This window comes from Siniperca chuatsi, linkage group LG24 (assembly GCF_020085105.1).
Source record: "Siniperca chuatsi isolate FFG_IHB_CAS linkage group LG24, ASM2008510v1, whole genome shotgun sequence".
Taxonomy (NCBI): Eukaryota; Metazoa; Chordata; class Actinopteri; order Centrarchiformes; family Sinipercidae; genus Siniperca; species Siniperca chuatsi.
The window spans coordinates 14,999,875-15,021,830 of record NC_058065.1 but is presented as its reverse complement, the minus strand read 5'-3'; the positions used below and the strand labels follow the sequence as shown (position 1 = coordinate 15,021,830).

Here is a 21,956-nt window from a genome sequence, read left to right as displayed (position 1 = left end):
TATCTCATCCTGCTCACACACTCATGAATTTAAAGCAATAGACATTTTGGAAATATTATCTTTCTTGCGGAGAGCTTAATGAGAAGATCGATACCACTGTCATGTCTGTACACTAAATGTGAAGCTAAATCCAGGAGACGACTAGTTTAGGTTAGCATAAAGGCTGGAAGCAGGGTGAACCTAAGCTAACGGCCCGCTGGCTCCAGCTTCATATTTATCGGACATATATGAGAGTGGTATCGATCATCTAACTCATGGTAAGAAAGCCAATAAGCGTATTTCACAAAATGTTGAACTATTCCCTTAATAAGGTATTTTTACTTTTATACAGCTACAACAAAAGCTTAAACAGTTAAAAAAAAATTGTAGCTAAACAACTGCATTGTCGCCCTGAATGACCAATATTTTCCTCCCTGCAGATGTTTTAACGTATATCACTGGTGCCACTGATTTAAATTACTTATAAGAATTACATTTGATCTGCATATAGATTATACAGGACTGAATAAACTGAGCTCAGGGGGCTTGGGCTACTGACACGTCTTGGATAGCTATTGCAAGAGTGAGCTGGACAAATTAGGGCAGAGGTTCATTAACTGCATATGCTTGCCAGTCTAGAATAGGAGATTTATGACAAAACTAGGTCATTGTGCCACTGTTTCCTACTCATCTTTGTGAGTTGAGTAGAAAAGCAGAACACTAAGTGGGAGCAATAGCGTCCAATAGCTTGGAAGGCTTGCCAGCCCAACAGTCTTGATGCCTCGAGGCACCTTTTGCTCCTTGGCTATGGACCTTTGCTTTCCTCTCTCTGGCTGTAGCCGTCTAGTAAGGCTATCAGAGGGAGGAATTAGGACTGGAATAATACAGGCTGCAGAACATTCTCTGCAGTACTTTTTTTTTTTTTTTTGGAGCAACTTAAAAGAACAAAAGTACCCTCTCCTTTCATCTCTACTTATTATGTTAGACTTTTAACTTTGTTGACTGATGATGCTCTGTCAGTGAACATTTGGTTGGTTTGAAACTGATCTGAAACAATATGGGGCTATTCTTCCTTATAAAGTTCACAGAGTTACTTATGCGCTTTGTGGGTTGTAATGTGGTATGGTGGAGTTGTCAAGCACAAATCTAGATTTGATTGCTGACATACCCAATACAGTGCACATGAGTTAATTATATCTGTCCAATTACACTACACTTTCACCATCATATGAACCCTACTCTTACTCTATATACTGTAAAATTGCTTTGGACAAAATTTGTGACAGGAAAATTATGTGCAAACACTCAGAAATTGAAAAAATGGTCTTAACCTTGATAGATTTTTATTTACTTTCTATCTTAACATTTCTTATTAATAGTATGATTAGAGAAGATTTATTATCCATAAATTTGAAAATGAGTGAAAAACGTCAGTCACAAAACCCGCATGCACACGGGTCAATGTGCCAGTGTGCAATGTTTCAAACAAAGCTTCAAATATTTACCTTATTTCCAAGTGTGTGGAGAACCCTTACAGAGGAACTACACACTAAATTAAATTTTTTTCACTCTACACATTCCCTTTGGTATATGATGTTACTACAGGTGATTTTATCTGTCTCCTCGGATTTGAAAGCTTGGTGCAGCCAAATTCTCTCACCCCTCCCTAACCGTGATGATATAGGCAAGACTCAAATGTCTATTACATATGTTGACCCCCTCCCGACTGTGGAAAAAGCTGCTGCGCCAAGTATAAAAAGCAGAGCACTAGCTACTAATCGTAGCTCCAGTTTGTGCCTCTCACACATAGCTGCTGGTTGCGTTAGCGTTAGCAAGACTGATAAGTGCCAGCGGAAAAACTACAGATCTTGTTGCCCTCTACGTCGTATATGAAATCTTGTTCATATACGACGTAGAGGGCAACAAGATCTGTAACAAGATTTTCATATATTGTAAGGTATTATATATTATAAGGTATTGTCTTTTAGTATCCTTTGGGCTCGGTGCAGGCACCTCACCGATATCACTGGTGCTTGTTAAATGGGTACTAATGATGTTCTGGGCGCTTTCAATCACCTGCTGCAAAGCACTCCTGTTCTGGGTCATGCACATCCCATGTCATTTTTTCAACTCAGGATGCTTTCTATTGTTCGTCTGTGCCGCTAGCTCTGCTGCTAGCTCCACCAGACTCCCTGTCTTTCCAGCAGAGAAATGGTCTGACAGTAGCTTCTCATGGCTGGTTAGCTCTGACTACCAGCTCTACATCTCTTTCCATGCTACACTGAGCAATGGTCAGTCAGTGTCCCCTGACCCTTTTGCGTCACGCACTATGTAGTCACAAGGCCACGCCTCCTATACTCCCCACTCCTCTGTTACATTTTTTAAATATGCTGGGAGAGAGGGTTCTAGCAGAATTTGAGGGTGTAGTTACCCTTTAAAATCATAGTGAAATGGCAGATAGAGCTAGATAGAGATATGGAGCTGTAGGACCTTCACCCAGGAGGATAAAGGTTAAATGAACAATTTAGACATCAAACACCCCACCCCCCTTCTCTCTCTCTTTTCAGAGAGAGAGAGAAGGGGGGTGGGGGAGAGGGAACCACAATGCAATTTCCACCTAGAATTTTAAAATAGTAATAATGTAATGGTAGTGGTAATATTAATATTAATAAAATAATAATAATAGGAATGATAGTCATAGGAATAATAATGACGATAATAGTAACAAGGCCAATAACAACAACTGTAGTAGCAGTTGTCGAGCAGGAACACGGAGGCAGAAGGTGGCCCACAACCACAGATCCAGACTCTGCAGCTCCGGAGGGAGGCAGAAATACCTGCTGAAAGCGACAGAAGGAGAGAGGAGAGAGACGAGAAGGCACAGAACTACGGGAGAGAGAAGATGTCGAGTTAGTAACATGCAGTAATGGGATAAAAATTAATACAGATGGAGAGGGACAGGAGAAGAGAGGAGTTCAGTGCATCATGGGAAGTCTCCCGGCAGTCTAGGCCTATGGCAGCATAACTAAGGGATGGTTCAGGACTCACCCAAGCCAGCTCTAACTATAAGCTTGATTTCACAAGATTTGACTCAACAAGAGATAAATGAATAATTAACACAGGGACACACTATTAGATCTTGGAAAATGTACTGTGTCTTTAATGGGGAACTACACCACTTTTGCACATCAAAGTCTGTTCCTAGGTGTTGGGGAGTACTACTGCATTTGTGAAAAAAGTTGTATAAAGCCTTTTGTGTCTCCAGAGGGAGCTGTGTGAAGTCTGTGATGTGACTTGAGTCAGCGTCAGTTGGGTTTGAAGACTATAAGTTTGAAAATAAATCAAATCTGGGGGTGTGGAGTTAGAAAGAAGTGAGCTTACCAGACCTCTGTAGCCCGCTCCTCATCTCTGCTTGAGGCCAGAGGCTCCAGGCTACATTAGCTGCTACTAGCATAGCACACTGGCTCTGTCCAAAGGTAAAAAACACCTCTAAAGCTCACTAATGAACACATCTTATTTGTTTGATCCATAGAGGCTAGCTGTTTCCCCGTGCTTCCAGTCTTATGCTAAGCTAAGCTAAAAGTCCCTTGGCTCTAGCTTCATATTTAGCGTACAGATATGAAAGTGGTATCAATCATCTCATCTAACTCTCGGCAAGAAAGCAAATAAGTGTATTTCCCAAAATGTCAAACTATTCCTTTAAATGTCAGCTTTGACAATCGGAGCTAACTACCTGATATGATTTGACCATCTGGATTAATGAGAAGGAATCAGAGAGGCAAGTAGCATCTGTCTGCTAAAGTGTCCTCCAGCATAGCACCGATCCCCACCAGCTCCAGGGGGCTGGTCTGCAGCTTACCTTGGTCTCTGAACTTCCTTTGAAGGAAAGTTCAAAGGGAGCTGCCCTATGGGGATCAATAAAATGTAATACAATCATGAGGAGCAGTAAAACCAACACTAACCATACACCCAAAGCGGGAAATGGGTCTACTATGTGTTTGCCCTGTTGTATAAAAACACCAGCAGGATGGATCTGTTGTGCCAATCTCTTCTATCAGTCTGTTTTTCATGCCTGCTTTCCCTTTCTCTCCTCAGATCTCCACTCTGAGGCGCCAGGGCAGGACTCTGTTCTCCACCGTGCCAGAGACTGCTGAGAAAGAAGCTCACTCGCTGTTTGTCCAAGAGGTAAAACTAATACATACCTGGACGTAAGCCTGCTTTGTCCATTCTTTATCCCTCTGTCTTGGCCAAAGCCTCAACCTCTCTGTCGTGACCGAAGCCCTACTCTAGCCTTTTGTTTGGCACACAGCCATGTTTTATCTCCTTTTACCCAAAACACAGGTGCTTCGCCTCTGTAACTGGCTCTCACACCCTGAAGACCCATCAGATACTGGAGCTCATAAGTTCAGACATAAATCCAGACAAGGATTCATTATGATTTGTTTATGGTGTATGGATAAAGCAGAGCTGATTAGATTTCAGAGAAAGCTAGTGAAAAAGAAAAGTGTTTAGAGATAAGGGAAAACTGATATGGTGCATGTCAATTATGTTGCCGTTAGCCTTTAAATGAACTTCCATTTGTGTTCTCTACCCCTCACATGTTTCCCGACAGTGCAGAGGATCGGCCACAGATGGAGTCCACAGTTCATTGGTGGTTCACATCATGTTGTTTCAGAGGAGCTGTATGCTGGGGTTTGTTGGGGTGCGGCCTGATAGAGCCTGATAGGGGATAGTCCCCCATTGCTGCAGCCAGGAATTACATCATAACTACATCTGGAGCAGCTGTGCGGCCTTATACATATGGGCTGTTCTTTTTCTGAATTTATTTTTCCACTTTTTAGTGACCCCTTGCCTTAAACATCATGTGTATTTTATGACTTTGCTGAACTGATGAACACATATTGGAATATCACAAACCAAGTGATACTACAGGTGTATATCGATATTACCTGCACTGGTCAGTGATTTTAATCCTGTCTGGAGCACATACATACATACACTGTTAATTATTCAATTACAGCTAAAATAATTACTGGCAAGTAATACTAATATTAAAAACAACAAAAATTTAACAGTAGAGAAGGATGTTGGAATAAGACACTGTAGTCCCTCATTCGTCCAGGAGTGTTCTATCGTAGAAAAGGTTTCAATCGTAGTCATCTGAAAACAGTGTCCAGATGACTACGATTGAAACGTTTTCTACGATGTTGGAATAGTTAATTTTGTGCCTCTGAATTCACAGAGTTCTGTGACTCTATTGTTCGATCCTACGGAGACTTTAGAAAAAAATCTCAAGCCTGGCAGAAAATATCAGAGAGGACGTGGATAGCAGGCTATCAAATTAATAATGTGATTGTTTACATTCTGGTGTAGTCCATAGCGTCGCTTGCCATTTTGTGCTGCTCTTCATTCTGCGCTCTACCATGTGCAAACTATTTTGTGCAAGGAAGGTCACATGGTTTTCCCGCAGCATTTCATTGTCTGTTACAGAACAAGGTCCTAGAATTTACCAGTGGCAAAAATGCTATCCGAAACGATGAATTTTATTACACGGAAGGAGCGGAAATTTGTTATCATCCACATCCCCTTGTAATATTAATCCTGTCTGAATGGGTGTTGTGTTCTCAAGACTTAAATGAAATGATTTTTTTTGGTCTGCTGTGCGCTTCTCGTGTGCTTGATCTGTCCCAGGGATACAGCCCTATTCCACTGCCTGACATATAGTAAGATAAATGTTTGTCTTGCTAATTCAGGCGGATGTCATGTATTTTAGTGGTCTTACCATTTTGCATCTGCTAAAGCCCCTTCAAGTCTTAAAGAATGGCCTTATAGGAACAGTCCATCCATGTCCATTGTTACTAAAAAAAGAAAGAAAAGTTTTTGGATGGAAATCAAATATACCCGTACTTGACTGAGGTCGTTTTGGAAACCTGAGCTTGTCTGTGTCTGGACCTTGTATGTAAGTACACGTCTTAATTTGTTCCTGTTGAAATGACCCCTCACCCACTCTTCACTTTCTGTCTCTGCAGTGTATCAAAACTTACAAGTCCGACTGGCACGTGGTCAATTACAAGTATGAAGAGTATTCTGGGGACTTCCGCCAGCTCCCAAAGTGAGTGTGTGTGCTTCAGCTGTACTAACTGGTGTTGTGCGGTGTAGACCATTTTCCTGACAGGTCCATCATCAGACTGTGGTCTCTGTGAAAGAAGACAGTACATTATTGTAGTACTCTTAACATTCTACTAAGCTGCAGTCATGCAGCCAAGGTCACTGACACCTACTCTTTTTTTAAAAGTAGAGTTTCATATCTTGTACTTTACTTGAGTAATTCCATTTTACTTGAAATCAGACTCAGATACGCCACACAAAGGTAAAATGTATGCTTTATCAGAAGTGTTTTCAAACAATTTTTTATTGTTACTAGAGAAAATAGTTCAAGGATGAAGACTAGCTGGTTGGTTTTGGCAAATGTACGTCTGGTTAACTTCCCCACTTCCATTAAAGAGCAGCGCAAAGCCACTTCACTAAGCTTTTCTATGGGAACCATCTGGGACTGGGACTGCCATGCAGTGGATGACACAGACCCAAATAGGGCTAGACCTATACTAAGGACTAAAAGTTACTGCTCTTATACAGTTTAATTTGAATACTTAAAATTTGATTTGGATAATATTGTTATAATTTGACAAACGGATAGTCAAAATGTGTCAGTTGGCAAAGCAATGTGCCATCCAGTTGTAGTCCATCACACTTGGATTGAGTGTGTATATATTCTCTCTGTAGCTTTGTATTTTCTCTACAGCTTTATATCCATAAATGCATGTGCTGTTCAGCTAATAGTCTGCTTTGTCCACCGCATAGCACACTATGCTGCAAAAGCCCTCCAAGGGATATTGTAAATCGCATTGTGTTCAGTAACACTGCCCTGTGTTTACAGCCCAGCGAATGTTTTAACCGGATCTCTAGAAACACGGAAAGGCTCCAAGCTCTTCCACAACAATAGAAGGCTTCCTATGTTTTTCTATGAAGGATAAGCAGAGCTATTCTGGGACTGCTGTTGATTGATATCATTAAAGCTTAAGGGAAATCCCACAATAGTCGAGCATCTTTCCTTAAGGACAGGAATGTGCTTTACAGATGTTGTGTGTCATATTTAAAACACTGTAGAGTACAAACTGGACAAGCCCTGGCCTTGGCCTTGACACTGTTTATCTTAGTAGTTCCCCAGAGTAAGCTGGGTCTTGTAAAGGTCAAAGGGCAAATCGTCCATTTGGGGTTTGAGCTGCACTTCGAGAAGCAGCTGCAGTATTTGAGCTACATCCTGTAAAGATATACATTACTGAGTAGCCTTGAAATTTAAAAAATCATTTTGCATTTAGCAATTTTTGGATTCTGAAACATACGTGTATATTGAGTTTTTGATCCCACTCTTACCTTTGAACCACATTTCAAGAATGTTACCAAATCTGCCTTTTTAAATGTATTTAACATAGTCAAGATCTGTCCAAATCTATCTAATACAATGCACATGCTGTCATAACGTCCAGAATTAGTTATTTCATTGCACTTTTCTCTGGCCTGTCCATGGCAGCAACATGGGGTCTTCATTTGGTCCAAAACGCAGTTGCCAGAGACCTCTCTAGATCTAAGAAGTTTGGTCTCATTACACAGGTCCTGATATTTTTGCATTGGCTACCAATACAAGCCAGAGTAGATTTCAAAATCCTCCTTCAGACTTACAAGGCAAGGATTGCCCCCTCCTTCATCTTTCAGGGGTAGAGCCTTTGCTCATCGAGCTCCCCTCCTTTGGAATAAGCTCCCACTTCAAATTTGGGAGGCAGGCTCTGTTGACATTTTCAAAAATAGGTTTAAAACCCATCTTTTTTCTGTGTGCTATGGTCTGGCTTGGTAAACATTCAACTAATTTCTACCCTCTCTTTTTCTCTTGCTTGCAAGCAATAAATAATTCTTCGTAACTAGAGACTAAGACAGAAATTGTGTGTTTGGGTATTTCATTACAATCATCTCACCAACAATACACAGCATCAGGTTTTCTGATTGCCACGACAATGGCAAGTTGTGTTTTTTTTAACGGGTGGCTTAAGTGGGATTCCCAACCAGGGTTCAGTTGCCAGGGGGTACATGGAAAGATTGTGGAGTAGTTCAATGAATTTGAAGAAATAGAAATTCCAATTTGATTTAAAAATATATATATATCCACATATTGAGTCAGCTGTAACAAAGTGCATTAAGAATTAGCAAGCAAACAGAGAAACTGTTAGCTGTAAGTAATGAATAAACAGTTCAAATAGTTAGCTAAAAGTAATGGAACAGTTGAAATAGAAAGCTAAAAGTAATTGATAAATGGTTGAAATACTTAGCTAACAGTAATGGAAAAATTGTTGAGGTAAAAGTATTGGATAAACTTGAAATAGTTAGCTAAAATGAATGGATGAATGGTGAAATGAAAGTAATGGATAAATGTCCAGCTCCTGCTACTTCAAATGGTAGTAGTATGAATGCAAACTTGATCACACAACCTAAACATTGACAGTTCAATTGTATAACACAATATTGTAATATAAACTTTTATATAATTAACAATGTTAAACAACATCCACTTTAAAATCAATTCAAATGAACACATTTGGAATATGATGGATGGTGTCGATGAAGGAGTACTTGAGATCATCTGTAGGGACTGTGGGGGCACGTCAAACAGGTTGGGAACAATTGTGCTGGACTATTTTTGACCAGGAGTAGTGACTTTGTGCTAAGCTAAGCTAACTGTGTCCTGGCTCTGTCCTTATATTTAGCGTACAGACATGAGAGTGGTATTGATCTTCTCATCAAACTCTCAGCAAGAAAGCGAATAAGCTTCCAAGCTCCCAAAATGAACTGCCCCTTAAATTCTGTTATTATTGTATGATCATTCTTCATTTCTTAATCATGTTGCTGTATTAACATTTTCCATGTATGTTTTGGATTCTGCCTGTCTGTGTGTGTGTGTGTACATGTGAATTCTCATAGTTGTATGGTGTTTATATTTTAACCTATAAAGTGTGCAGTAAGTCCTTGGGTGATGTGCCCTTTAAATAAACTGAAGTTGAAGTTGAACTGAGTGAGCCAGGTCTAAGTTATATTTTCCCTGTACTTTCAGTAAGGTGTTGAGACCTGAGAAACTGGCAGCTCACCTGTTTGAGGTGGATGAAGATGTGGAAAAAGACGAGGTAAGACCATCAATCCCAAACTTTCTTTCCTCTTCGTTTAGGGAACCCTGTTTGTCCCATAGTCTTCTCACAATTCACAACACAGCTGACTATTCAGCAAACCCTTGAAGTGTTAATAACAATGATTCTACAAGGGCAACAAGTTCAGCCTTTCTCTAGTACTCACCAAACCTCATTCAAGCAGAAACTTGATTACAAGGGAATGCAATAACGCACAAACATTTAATTTATAGCACGACATTGTATTCATTTATTTAATTTCACTCCTTTATTACAAGCCAATCTCTGGAAGGTTTGTTTAATGTTCTAGGCCCTCGCCGTTTCCCAGAATAGCTGACATCTTCATGACATTTGTAGCATTTTAAGGGCACATCCCCTCCCAATAATTACCTCGCTTCAGGCATTGATTTAACTGAAGGCCAGTGACCGTTAATGGACACACCGTCATGACTGAAATCCCCTGAGATTAGAGAAGTGCAGTGTTGATATAAATGCCGACGTTAATGAAGAGCATTCTTCTCTGAACGGACAGTCAATGTGGGCCTCTCCTCCCACGGGCCTTGAGGGCAGTCAGCAGATGTTTAAGCTCAAAAGTGTAAATAAATGTATGTGAGAGCGTGTATGTGTTTTGTACCTTAGTGGAGGAGAGGGGGACACATACAGATATAAATGTATGTAATTCTCATCTGTGTTTAGTTTCATTTAACGGTAGAATACATGTATTAATGTGTGCTCTTTGCACCTCCTCCTGCAGGACACAGCCTCCCTGGGATCTCAGAAGGGAGGAGTGTCTAAACATGGCTGGCTGTACAAAGGCAACATGAACAGTGCAATCAGTGTTACTATGCGGGTGGGTATGGTAACAGCTTTAACCACTAACGGCAACACAGCCTTTCACAGCCCCTTCTAATATTGTTAGTAGTGACTGTGGTGACTTTGACTTTAATAAGGGTTCTTATGTAAGTACACAGTTTTCAGCCAGTGTGGTTAAAGGGACACTCCTACTGATTTACACATGAAGTTCAGTTTACTCAGCACAAGGAGAACTACTCAGCCTGTGAAAACGGTTGTATAATCTCTTCTTTAGCTCTGGAGGAGCTTCAGCGTTTGAAAAAAATAACTGATGACATCACTACGACATCATCAGAGTTATTTTTTTATCCCTTGGGGTTGAACCTGAGTCGACCAGCATAATGGACTAAACATTAAACATTATATTTTGACGTGAAGCCTAAAACATAACAACACTTTTTTTGGTTCAAACAATATAGTTATTCTTATGGAAACACAAAAATATAAAATAAAATAAAAAGCAGCGTAAATGAAAGCACACACTAAGGCATTAAAATAACAACAACAAAAAAGACTTTTCATCCATCAGTAAATTGAAAATATATTATCAAATAATATTTCATTAATTTACTTCACCGATCACTTGTACTCAAGTTATTCTGTAGTCTGATCGACAGTAGCCGATTTTTTGAATCTTTCACAGCCAGAGTTTATAATCTGACAACTGTTTATAAGACTTTCTGGAGTGCAAGTGCTTTGTAGTAAGTATTCATTAACTTCACTTCAAATTTCTGCCTTGAGAGCTCACATGAAAAATTCTGCAAGTTTTACACGAAGGATAATTTATTCCTCCTCTTCTTGATCATCTATCAAGTCCATACACCTCACAAAAGGAATAAATCGTCCCCAAAGTGCTAGCTGTATTTTGGCATGTGGAAAACAGAGATGTTTACGTTCTCTATTTTCATCCTCTAGTCCTTCAAGAGGAGGTACTTCCATCTGGCCCAGCTGGGAGATGGATCCTACAACCTCAACTTCTACAAGGATGAGAACACCTCTAAGGAACCCAAAGGAACCATCTTTCTTGACTCATGCATGGGGGTTGTTCAGGTAAAGGACCTTTCGCACTGAGGCATTTGATAACATAGCGCACAATATGAATTTAGAAAAATTGTGCATTCTTTAAGCTTCTTGTAGAAAAAGGCCCTCTAAAGGGCTGGAATGTTATTAAAACTTGAAAGGACTAAAATGTATGAAATCAATGTTTGCATTTGTGTTCTTTCAGAACAGCAAAGTGCGTCGGTTTGCCTTTGAGCTGAAGATGCAAGATAAGAGCACGTTCCTGCTGGCTGCAGACAGTGAAGCAGAGATGGAAGAGTGGATTGGCACCCTCAACAAGATTCTCCACAGCAGCTTTGAACAGGCCATGCAGGAGAAGAGGAACGGAGACCTGCATGATGGTGTGTTTTTGTGCATTTTTGAAAAATATCTTTGCCTGCCTTATGGTGTTTGTGTCTGCATTTGTTTGTCTCCATGTTTTTTTTTATGCTTGCTGCAGCTGCAGGGTTCTTCAATGTGCCTGTACCCCATGGAATAATTTATATTATATAATTAATTTTAGGATGTTTCTTATGAAAATCACTCATGCTCAATAAACAACTTTACTGTCAAATTTTTTTCTTATGTAACTCTCCTTTCGTCTTCATAGAGAGGCAGAGACCAACACATCATTATGTTTTTATATAATTGCTTCAGCTAACAGAGCTCATGTTGATCTCTCCAACAGATGAGGAGCATGGAAAAACAGACCTCTCCTCCGGAAGTTTCCAAGACAGCTTTCAGGTGGCCTGTTTTTTCCTCTACATATATATATATCGGTCTATAGTAACATTAATACAATGCAACCAATGTTTGACCACATATGGATTAGTCTACATACTGTAGAGGTGCTTTGGATGTCTGACGGTGCCATATGACTTCACTTGGAAGCAGTCTGAACTGTAACTGGAGCTTTGCTTTGAGTGGAATTGCTAAACAGACGTATTTCCTGCAACCAGGTCCCCACATTTTGCTGTTGGTGCTAACCAAGTAAACATCTGGTATAATGTGTATGGTCTCCAAATGTAGGGGCCTGATGAGGCCAACACTGGTGCTGAACAGGAGTCTGGCAGTAGTACGTGGCAGTCTGAAAACGATCACTTAAAGGCATAGTCTGTGATTTGTTGTACTTACCAAGTCAACACATAGAGTTAAAGCTGCACTAATCAATATTTTATATTAAAAAAATGGATCAAATGTGTAATGTGAGAGGTGAACTTGAGGTGTTTTAGCATCTTTCAGTTCATTGTTTTGATTTTCCGGCCCATGACTTTCATGTTTTGGTTCAATCTCACTGCTCTTATCAACAGCTGTTTATAGTTAAAAAGCTAATAAATCCACCGTACACTACCTACTCAGCAGATATTTTTCTGAGCAGTTGGTGGAGACCAAAACAGAGAGACAACTCAGAGTTCACTCTCTTTGCTGAGTATTATTTGTATTTACATTCATCAAGTGGACACAAACACGACTCTAAATAAATGCTAATCTAACACGGTAGCCAAACATAACAACTTTGAAGGTGATAATATATCAATGTTGTATTTACAGCATGTTGCAGCGGCCCAAAGAGGCCAAAAAATAAGTTAATGCAGCTTTAAGGGTAGAAAGATACAGAATCAGAATCACAAATCAGAAATACTATATTGTGGAAACTCTTTTGTTACAGCTGCTCACTATCACTGTACACTGTATGAGAGTTTGCCAAAATTAGTATATGAATACAAAAATGGAGAAGATAAGAAAGGAGAAGAAAATGGGTGCAGACTTGGATTTTACAAAGGCGGATGTGAATTTACATTGCTTTGTACACTGACCACACTGCATATATACACTGTCCTTGGATTTCCTGATTACGTGTTCATTCCTCCTTTAAGCTTGAAACTGTATTTCCAACCCAGGCATCTGATATGGACGGCACGATCATTTCCATCCCACTTCCTTTTTTAAATGATAAGCTGTAATTGATGTTGAATTACTTTTTTTGCTTTGTTTTTAACAGACTGCCAGAGATATTGAATCCAAAATGAGGAGTGAAGCTCGCCTGAAACTGTTCACTTTGGATCCTGACACACAGGTGACAAAGATAATAACTGACTACAAAGCCCTGTGTATTCTGTATGAGTATTGTTTTTATTCTCACTAGCACCAAATTCCGTTTTGCTTTTTTATTGATTTCATGACCAAAGATTTTTGTTGTGGCAATTTAAACCTTTTGACATCATCTCCTGTTTCCACAGAAACTGGACTTCTCTGGCATTGAGCCAGATGTGCGGCAGTTTGAAGAGAAGTTCGGGAAGAGAGTCCTGGTCAGCTGTCACGACCTGTCTTTCAACCTGCAGGGCTGTGTTGCAGAGAATGAAGAGGGACCAACAACTAATGTATGTTTCAATGAAAAACAAACAGTCAAATACAGTTGAAGGTGTTAATTAAAAACTGCACCGTCTATTTTTATCGAAGTTGACATAGAAGGCACACTGAATGCACATGTATTCGCAAGTACAGAAACACGCTTCCAGCATAATTCCAGGAAATGTCCTTTAGCAAACCCAGGGTGAAGTATAAATCAGTTAAGAAGATCACAGACAGTTCAGATGGCCCACTTAGCTGCCCCCCTACAAAACCGGTGTCGTTGGCACAAGGAATGGCTGCTACCATGGCAACCAGCCTGGGCCTCCCACCATGCATTAACACCAGTCTGAGGCTGGTTTCCTGCCGTCACTCCAAGGTCTCTGTCTCTGTAAAAGGAAGATTCCTGCTACACTCAGCACTCAGCTGGGAAACCACAGCTATTAGCTCTGCTACTCAAAACACACACACACACACACACACACACACACACACGCACATACACACAAATGGGTTTGTGTAATGGAAATGCATGGTGGAAAGAGTGAATGGGAAGATAAATTACATCAATGGTACATTTTGACTTGATGGAAAATGAGAAGTGCATTAGGAAGGATGGGTATCCTTTAAACTGTTACTTTCTTTTTTCTTTCCTCTACTCTTTCTGTTTGCCTCTCATCTTCCAACTTTGGTCACAAAAATATTTTCCTTCCTCTCCTCTGTCATCAAAGGTGGAGCCTTTCTATGTGGTCCTGTCCCTCTTTGACGTCCAGAACAGTAGAAAAATCTCGGCCGACTTCCACGTGGATCTCAATCACCCTTTGGTCCGACAAATGACATCAGGCTCTAGTAGCGGACAGGACTTGCACATCAATGGCAGTGGTGATGGTCCCTTGGCTGGCCACAGGCAGGCCAGTGGGCTCCCAGAGGGGGCTCTCCAGTACCCCAGAAAGGGGGTGTTCTCAGTCACATGCCCCCATCCAGAGATCTTCCTGGTGGCCAGGATTGAGAAGGTCCTGCAGGGGGGGATCACCCACTGCACTGAACCCTACATGAAGAGCTCAGACTCTGCCAAGGTACAGACATTAGCAGTGACGACAAAGATATGGCTGTAAAGTACAGTGTGCTTAAGTCATCGCAAATGATTAATTAGTAAAATGAATCCCCTGTTTTCTCGCCTACATGTAGATGGCTCAAAAGGTGCTGAAGAATGCTAAGACAGCCTGCAGCAGACTGGGACAGTACAGGATGCCATTCGCCTGGGCTGCAAGGTATGAAAAGCCATTGTGTATATCTGTTGTCTCCATTCTTTGTGTCAAAGAAGAAGTTAGATGAGAAGCTTGATACCACTCATGTCTGTACACTAAATGTAAGGCTACCACCAGCAGCCTGTTAGCTTAGCTTAGCATAAAGACTGGAAACAGCTTGCCTGCCTATGTCCAAAGGTTACAAAATCTGCCTACCACTTCTTCAGTGACAATTTGTTGTTTTTTAGTTTAATATCCTGGAGTCTCAGCTAGTTGCTAGGGAACTGCTCAGAATCAAGACATAGTCCGGCACATAAGCCCTGTAAAATGGTGAATTGTCATTTTATATGGATTAAAAAAACCTAGATATAATATGCTAAGCTAAGCTAACCATCTTCTCATATAACTCTCCGCCAGAAAGCGAGTAAGCATATTTCTGAAAAATGTCAAACTTTCCTTTAAGCTTAGACCTAAGTAATTCCTGTTATCAGAGACTGTTACTTTTATGTGACCAATTTTTTATTGAGTTTAACATAACGAATAGGGATGTGAAGAGACGTATTGACTGTGGAGGCCTGTGTAGGCGATCCACACAAGTAGCAAAGGAAAACAATAATAAAGAATAAATAATAATACAAATGAAGGAATGGGCATTTCCTGTCTTATATCATTGTACTCATAAACAGACTCATATACTATTACTGATTATTTCTTGCAGTTGAGGGACAACTTTTAGCTTCTAAAAATCAGGAGGACTTATTCTCTTGTGCCATGATACCACATGTGATTCAGATTTAGGATACTGCATATAAACTGAATGGAAACTGTCAAAGGAAAGTCAGCCTGTTGGGAGGCACAAATCTTTAAACCACTAGTGTAAAACTGAAATTTGCTCTCTCTCTCTAGTGGATTCAATGATTTTTTTTTCTGTCACTGCAGGACTGTGTTCAAAGATGCATCGGGAACTTTGGACAAAAGCGCTCGCTTCTCAGCTCTTTACAGACAGGACAGCAGCAAGCTGTCAGACGAGGACATGTTCAAACTGCTTACTGACTTCAGAAAGTATGCTTTTCCCCCTCTCTTCGAGATATCACTACTACTTGTACTGGTTTTGCTACATTTTTGTAATTGCTGTTTCTATGTCTGTTTTTTCAACAGACCAGAGAAAATGGCCAAACTCCCTGTACTCTTAGGGAACTTAGATGTAACCATTGACAGCGTGGCCCCGGATGTTACCAGTAAGGCCTCCAAATATTTACAAAATCACGTTTAGCCGTCTATTTATAATCATCAGACTTTAACCTTGAACCCTGTAACTCCTCTCATTTCCTGCCTGCAGATTGTGTCACTTCCTCCTACATCCCTGTGAGGAACTTTGAAGGCAACGGGCCCGGCAGCGCTCTTCTGGAGGTGGAGGAGTTTGTACCCTGCATCGCTAAGTGCTCCCAACCATTTACCATCTATAAAAACCACCTCTATGTGTACCCAAAAAACCTCAAATATGATGGACAGAAATCCTTTGCTAAGGTACGAACAGATGGATGCATAGCAATACAATGGAATTAATGTAACAATCCCTTGAACAAGAGGAAATAGGGGATTATAACTTTAATTTTGAGCTTTTCTGTTGGTGGTTACATGATCTGCACAATCGGTATTTTATCTTTTACATGTAACATAAAATTATTCCAAAACATATTTTTGGAAAGTGATGCTTTTTTTTGGCTAGCAACCTCTTATCATCATCATTTTGTGTTCCTGTTTAGCCTACAAGACAACTGGCAACCGCCTCAGGCTTGTACAGCCAAAGAGCATAGCTGAATAGAATTATCCTTACACAGAGCTGCAGCTTCTGATTAATACATTAATACAGGGCTGTTATTTTCACTAGGTCAGCTCCATATAGGAAACCAACCTGCCTTCCCTCCCCATATGTCTCTCTGCCCTCTTATTTTTAATGAGAGTTGGCAATCCTGCGCCTGAAATATTTTCTCTCAATAGAAACTAATGGACATCTGAAATGGACACAGAGAGACACAGTAGAGAAAGTGTCTGGCAAATATTGGTTCGAGGCCAACAGGGATTTCTTGGAACTTGTTCTTGCTTTTATGATCTGCCTGTTTTTAACTTTTGTCTCCCCTCTTCAGGCGAGGAATATTGCCGTTTGCATTGAATTCAAGGATTCTGATGAGGATGAAGCCCAACCACTGAAGGTACATTTACATATCAGGAAATGCTGAACACAGTTCTCATTTCATTCTTTGTATAGAATCTAAAATGACAAAATTCAAACTAGCAGAGGTGTTTTTTGTGGAGTCGAGTCACATGACTTGGACTTAAGTCAGACTCGGAAAAAAGACACCAATGACTGGTGGCCTCACTTGGACTTTAGCTTTTTGATCAGGAATGACTCTTCATTAACTCTTAATTTTTGTGACAACAGATATTCAGACAACAGAATCAATTTAACAGCAGCCAATCACGTTGCACAAGCAGGGCCGAAATTAGCGTTTGGCAGTGCACACCATCACATTCACTGTATCACCTGCCAGGTTAAATGACAAGCTTTTATCATCTGTAGTTAATGGCATATGATAATGGCAAAATGAAACTTTTGGCTGTTGTCTGGTTAATGTGCTCTCTGCAAGGCACACATGATAATTTTGCTTTGAAATGTTATAAGATTCATTTGAAAGTAATGAATATACATTTTGAAAAGCAATTATTTCTGTAAATTGACTTACTGACTGGTACTCATTTCATTTAAATTGGCATGGTGTAGAACTTGAGACTTGTCTTCACTTGGAACTTGACTTGAGACTTGTTGGCATTGACTTGGGACTCAACTTGAGACTCTTTGGTCTTGACTTGGGACTTGACGTTCTTGGTTTAGGGACTTGACTTTTGCCTTGTTGGTCTTGGGTCTTGTTGATCTTGGCTTTGGTCTTGACTTTAGACTCTTTGGTCTTGAAGGGTAAGGCTGGCAAAGCTGCTGGCCCAGACCATATCCTGGAGGGTATGCCAGTATGGGAACCGAAGCTCTTACGAACTTTTACCGATGTACCATCAAGACTGTGCTGGCAGGCCGCATTGTGTGGTTCGTCAGCCTGACTGCACAGGACTGTAATAAACTAAAAAGGACTGTAAAGACAGCTGTTAAAATCTTTGGCAAGGAATTACCACAACTCCAGGACATTTACAACACTTGCTGCAAAAAGAAAGCCCATATCATTAAGGGCACCAGCCATCATGCTCATGGACTGTTCTCGCTCCTTCCACCTAATAAACATTACCAGAGCATCAAATCTCACACCACCCGTCTCAGTGACAGTATTTTTCCACAGGCAGTCAGGCTGCTGAATAGCTGACACTCCCACATGCACTGATCACTTTTTGTAAATAATATGTATGCAGTGTTACATGTGAGTGCACTGGGTGTATGGTTATGTGGGTTGTATATAGCTCACAATTATGTGGGCTATGAGGGTTGTTGTGGGCTTTAAATTATATGGTATGTTTGGTCTGTATTTATTTATTTACACAAAGGATGAGAGAGCAGGGGCACAAGCATTTCACTGTACTTGTACTTTACTGTGACAATAAACTTGAACTTGGACTTGACTTGGGACTTGACTTTGGTCTCGTTGGTCTTGACTTGGGTCTTGGCGTTCTTGGTTTAGGGACTTGACTTTTGCCTTGTTGAACTTGTCTTGGGACTTGTTGGTCTTGGCTTTGGTCTTGACTTGGGACTTGACTTCGGACTCATTGGTTTTGACTTGGGACTTGACTTTAGACTTGTTGGTCTTGACAGGATTTGACTTGGGACTCATTGATCTTGACTTGGGTCTTGACTTCGGACTCGTTAGTCTTGAATAGGGTCTTGACTTTGGACTCGTTGTTCTTGACTTCAGACTTGTTGGTCTTGACTTGGGACTTGACTTTGGACTTGTTGGTCTTGAGTTAGGTCTTGACTTTGGACTTGTTAATCTTGGCTTTGGACTTGTTACTCCTGGCTTGGGACTTCATAGCCAAACCAACAACATTAAACCACGTTGTGATGACTATGTCTAAAAATGTGCACTCATATCTCTCTCTCATGTTTATCTCCTACCTTTTGTGCTACTACTGCAGTGCATCTATGGTCATCCAGGAGGTCCTCTATTCACTAAGCAGGCATATGCAGCTGTCCTGCACCACCAGCAGAACCCTGAGTTCTATGATGAGGTATTTCTATGCCAATGCTACCCATAATCAGAGTTTTATTAATAGAATGGATATTGTAATATGCTTATTAATATGCTTATTAATGGCTGAACCATCAGAGAGCCAGATATGCTCTTTGACATATGGGATTTGTTGGGTCTCTGTAAATAATATTATAAAGAGTATGGTCTAGCACTATATAAACAAAATTGAATTCAATTGAATATGCTCAAAGTCAAAAAGTTTTACATTTTTTGAAAGCAGTGTGATTTGAAGTAAAGAGGTACCTCTAACCTCTCATGTTGTTTGAGCACATTTCAATTCTACACTGAATACTCAGTGGAAATGCGCCGCAGAAATGTTTCACTTTCATTTTCCTGAACAAAGCTTTCTCTGTATTAGGGAACCAACCCCAGGAATCTGTGTTTTTCTCACCTTCAGATAAAGATAGAGCTGCCTACTCAGCTGCATGAGAAGCATCACCTTCTCTTCACCTTCTATCATGTTAGCTGTGACAGCAACAGCAAGAAGAAAGACCTGGTGGAGACTCCAGGTAGGCTGCAGCTTTTAGTCATGTCTTCCCCCTCCGAATGGAAACACCAGCGGGTATTTAAAGTGGTTTAAAGTGAATTCATGAAAATGTATCATGTAAATATCCTCTGTGCATAATGTAGGCAAAGCAGTTTGATACAAGCATACTTAACACAGTGTGATGGTAGTCTTTATGAGTCTCCCCAGTAGGTGGAGATATTTGAAATTTTGATCTTCATGCGCATCCTGCAGCCACCCCAGTATTGCCACTACTTTACAAACGTGTGGCTGTACCTGTTCTTTACCAACAGTGGGTTCAGCATGGCTGCCTCTGCTAAGGGATGGCAGAGTCATCATGAATGAACAGCAGCTGCCTGTGGCTGCCAATCTGCCCGCTGGGTACCTCGGCTCCCAGGATGGTGTCAACAAGGTAAAAAAAAAAAGATAATTATTATTAACATTTGAATATTTTTTAAGTTATTTGGGGAATTGTCATGCACTAAAGGTCGTATGAGGACTGTGAACCCATAATCTGCTGAGCTTTCAGGACCTTCTAGGAATCTATGATTGCAGGTCTTCTTGTTGTTTATGGCAAGTCAGTGATTGCTGCAATATTCTGTTTAAGTAAAGAATGTACTGTAAGTGCTTTAGACCTAAGTTGTTTTTTGGGTCAAAGTGTTTTCCTGAATTGCCCTCAAACAGTTTTCCAAAATAGTTTTAAAGATGGGATTTCTAACGTTACCATATAGGATCCAATGTAGTTTGTGGTTAATGGATAAAGATCTTATTAGTTGTGATTGGATTGGGACCTTGTAGAGGTCCAACAGGCTTTCACATCAAGTGCCTGTGAAATCTGATCAGCATTAAAATGTAATCCATTAAAACTAACAATCAATGTCATCTCACCATTAAAATCCCTCAGTGGTGTTTCATTGATGTATGGATTAAAGTTTAGTGTAAATTTAATTAAAGCCTTAGTATAATGTATACAAAAGTGGCTCATAAAATAAGCATTTGTGCATAAGGCTTAGTGCTGATTTAAAATTTAACTGCCTGTGTAAGAAGCAATTTTCTCAAAATGAGCTAACATTGAGCCTATAAACTCAGTGGTTGGGAAGGACATCTGTTGCGGAAAATGAACACACCAACACCTGCCATTCTTTCATAAGAAATCTAGTTTTAAAAAAGCCTTATTTTGTTAATCTTGTAGTACATTGCAACCATATGGCAAAACAGCTTGTCTTCTTATTTTACAAAAAATACTGTCACTGATTTGTCATTTATATCAGGTTGTCTATGCCTTGGCATTTAAGATGTGCTCTAATAAATCAACACAGTGCAGTTTTATTCAGTATCCAGTGCAGTAATTGATGCCCACTTTTCATTACAGCACTCTGGCTCAGAGATCAAATGGGCAGACGGAGGAAAACCCCTGTTCAAAGTCTCAACTCATCTTGTTTCCACAGTTTACACTCAGGTATATACACACATCCATTTAATTATGTCCATTAATCCCACCTGCTCACTCATTATCCTTGGATAAAAACATAATTTAAATGCCCTTTAAAATGCAAATAAAAGTCAAATATGTATTAAAATAATATGTTTCCTTTAGGATCAGCACTTGCACAACTTCTTCCACCACCGTCAAAGCATGGAGACGTCAGAACAAGCTTCAGAGGGGGAGCTGGTTAAATACCTGAAGGTATTCTGAGCTTCATTTATTTCTAATGCCCCAAGGAAAATGGAACACACCCTTTTGTTCATGCCTCATCAAATACAAGCTTGTAATCTAGCATTTCAAGGAATATGACAAGCCAAAGTCTACATATATTCAATATATTTTTCTTTTCTTACTTCCACCCTTCCCTCTTAGAGTCTCCATGCGATGGAGGGTCATGTGATGGTCAACTTTCTGCCCACCATCCTCAACCAGCTGTTCTGCATCCTCACCAGAGCCACACATGAGGATGTGGCTGTCAATGTGACCAGGCAAGCCAAACACACATATACTTACACACACATATATGAAATGCCTGGTTTCCAGCAGCAGAAAGCTGTGTTACAGCAATATTTTGGTTTATTTTAACAAACTTCATCTGTAGAAAGATTAGAATAACAGCACTTTCATCTGGTTCTCATCCCATAGTGCATTCCTCCTGTTTCTCTTTAATAGCGTGAATCCTTTTTCTCATTAGACACCCACCTATGGCTTGCACTATCCATGTATGTGTGTTACATCTCAGTTGTGTAGTCTGTGTGTGTGTGTAAATGAGGTCAGTGCTTTAGAATGAATAAATGTAATATCTTTGGCTTGTTTCTTCTAGTGAGCCCCACTACTTCCTCCTTTTATCCTTTTTCCTATTTTTATGTCATTATCTCGTTTTCCTCAGGGTGATGGTTCATGTTGTAGCGCAGTGCCATGAAGAAGGGCTTGAACACTACTTGAGATCTTATGTCAAGGTGCAGTATTTTCTCACTGCTGACATTATGCAGAAAATATATTTGCATGTTCCTGTGTTTCTGT

At 40.2% G+C, this 21,956-nt stretch overlaps 1 protein-coding gene across 12 annotated transcripts in view; it reads left to right on the top strand.

Moving 5' to 3' along the window:
- dock9b (dedicator of cytokinesis 9b) overlaps positions 1–21,956 on the top strand; it is a 78,664-nt gene that overhangs the window by 27,217 nt on the left and 29,491 nt on the right. For all 12 annotated transcript variants that reach the window (XM_044188315.1, XM_044188313.1, XM_044188308.1 and 9 more), the window contains exons 3-24: positions 4,075–4,164; positions 6,009–6,091; positions 9,140–9,209; positions 9,964–10,059; positions 10,977–11,111; positions 11,287–11,461; positions 11,788–11,843; positions 13,102–13,176; positions 13,340–13,480; positions 14,180–14,524; positions 14,637–14,719; positions 15,635–15,757; positions 15,854–15,933; positions 16,035–16,222; positions 16,843–16,908; positions 18,827–18,919; positions 19,340–19,451; positions 19,741–19,859; positions 20,820–20,906; positions 21,045–21,134; positions 21,306–21,421; positions 21,823–21,892. In XM_044188315.1, coding sequence (XP_044044250.1) covers positions 4,075–4,164; positions 6,009–6,091; positions 9,140–9,209; positions 9,964–10,059; positions 10,977–11,111; positions 11,287–11,461; positions 11,788–11,843; positions 13,102–13,176; positions 13,340–13,480; positions 14,180–14,524; positions 14,637–14,719; positions 15,635–15,757; positions 15,854–15,933; positions 16,035–16,222; positions 16,843–16,908; positions 18,827–18,919; positions 19,340–19,451; positions 19,741–19,859; positions 20,820–20,906; positions 21,045–21,134; positions 21,306–21,421; positions 21,823–21,892 — 2,493 coding nt within the window. The remainder of the gene's footprint in view (positions 1–4,074; positions 4,165–6,008; positions 6,092–9,139; positions 9,210–9,963; positions 10,060–10,976; positions 11,112–11,286; positions 11,462–11,787; positions 11,844–13,101; positions 13,177–13,339; positions 13,481–14,179; positions 14,525–14,636; positions 14,720–15,634; positions 15,758–15,853; positions 15,934–16,034; positions 16,223–16,842; positions 16,909–18,826; positions 18,920–19,339; positions 19,452–19,740; positions 19,860–20,819; positions 20,907–21,044; positions 21,135–21,305; positions 21,422–21,822; positions 21,893–21,956) is intronic.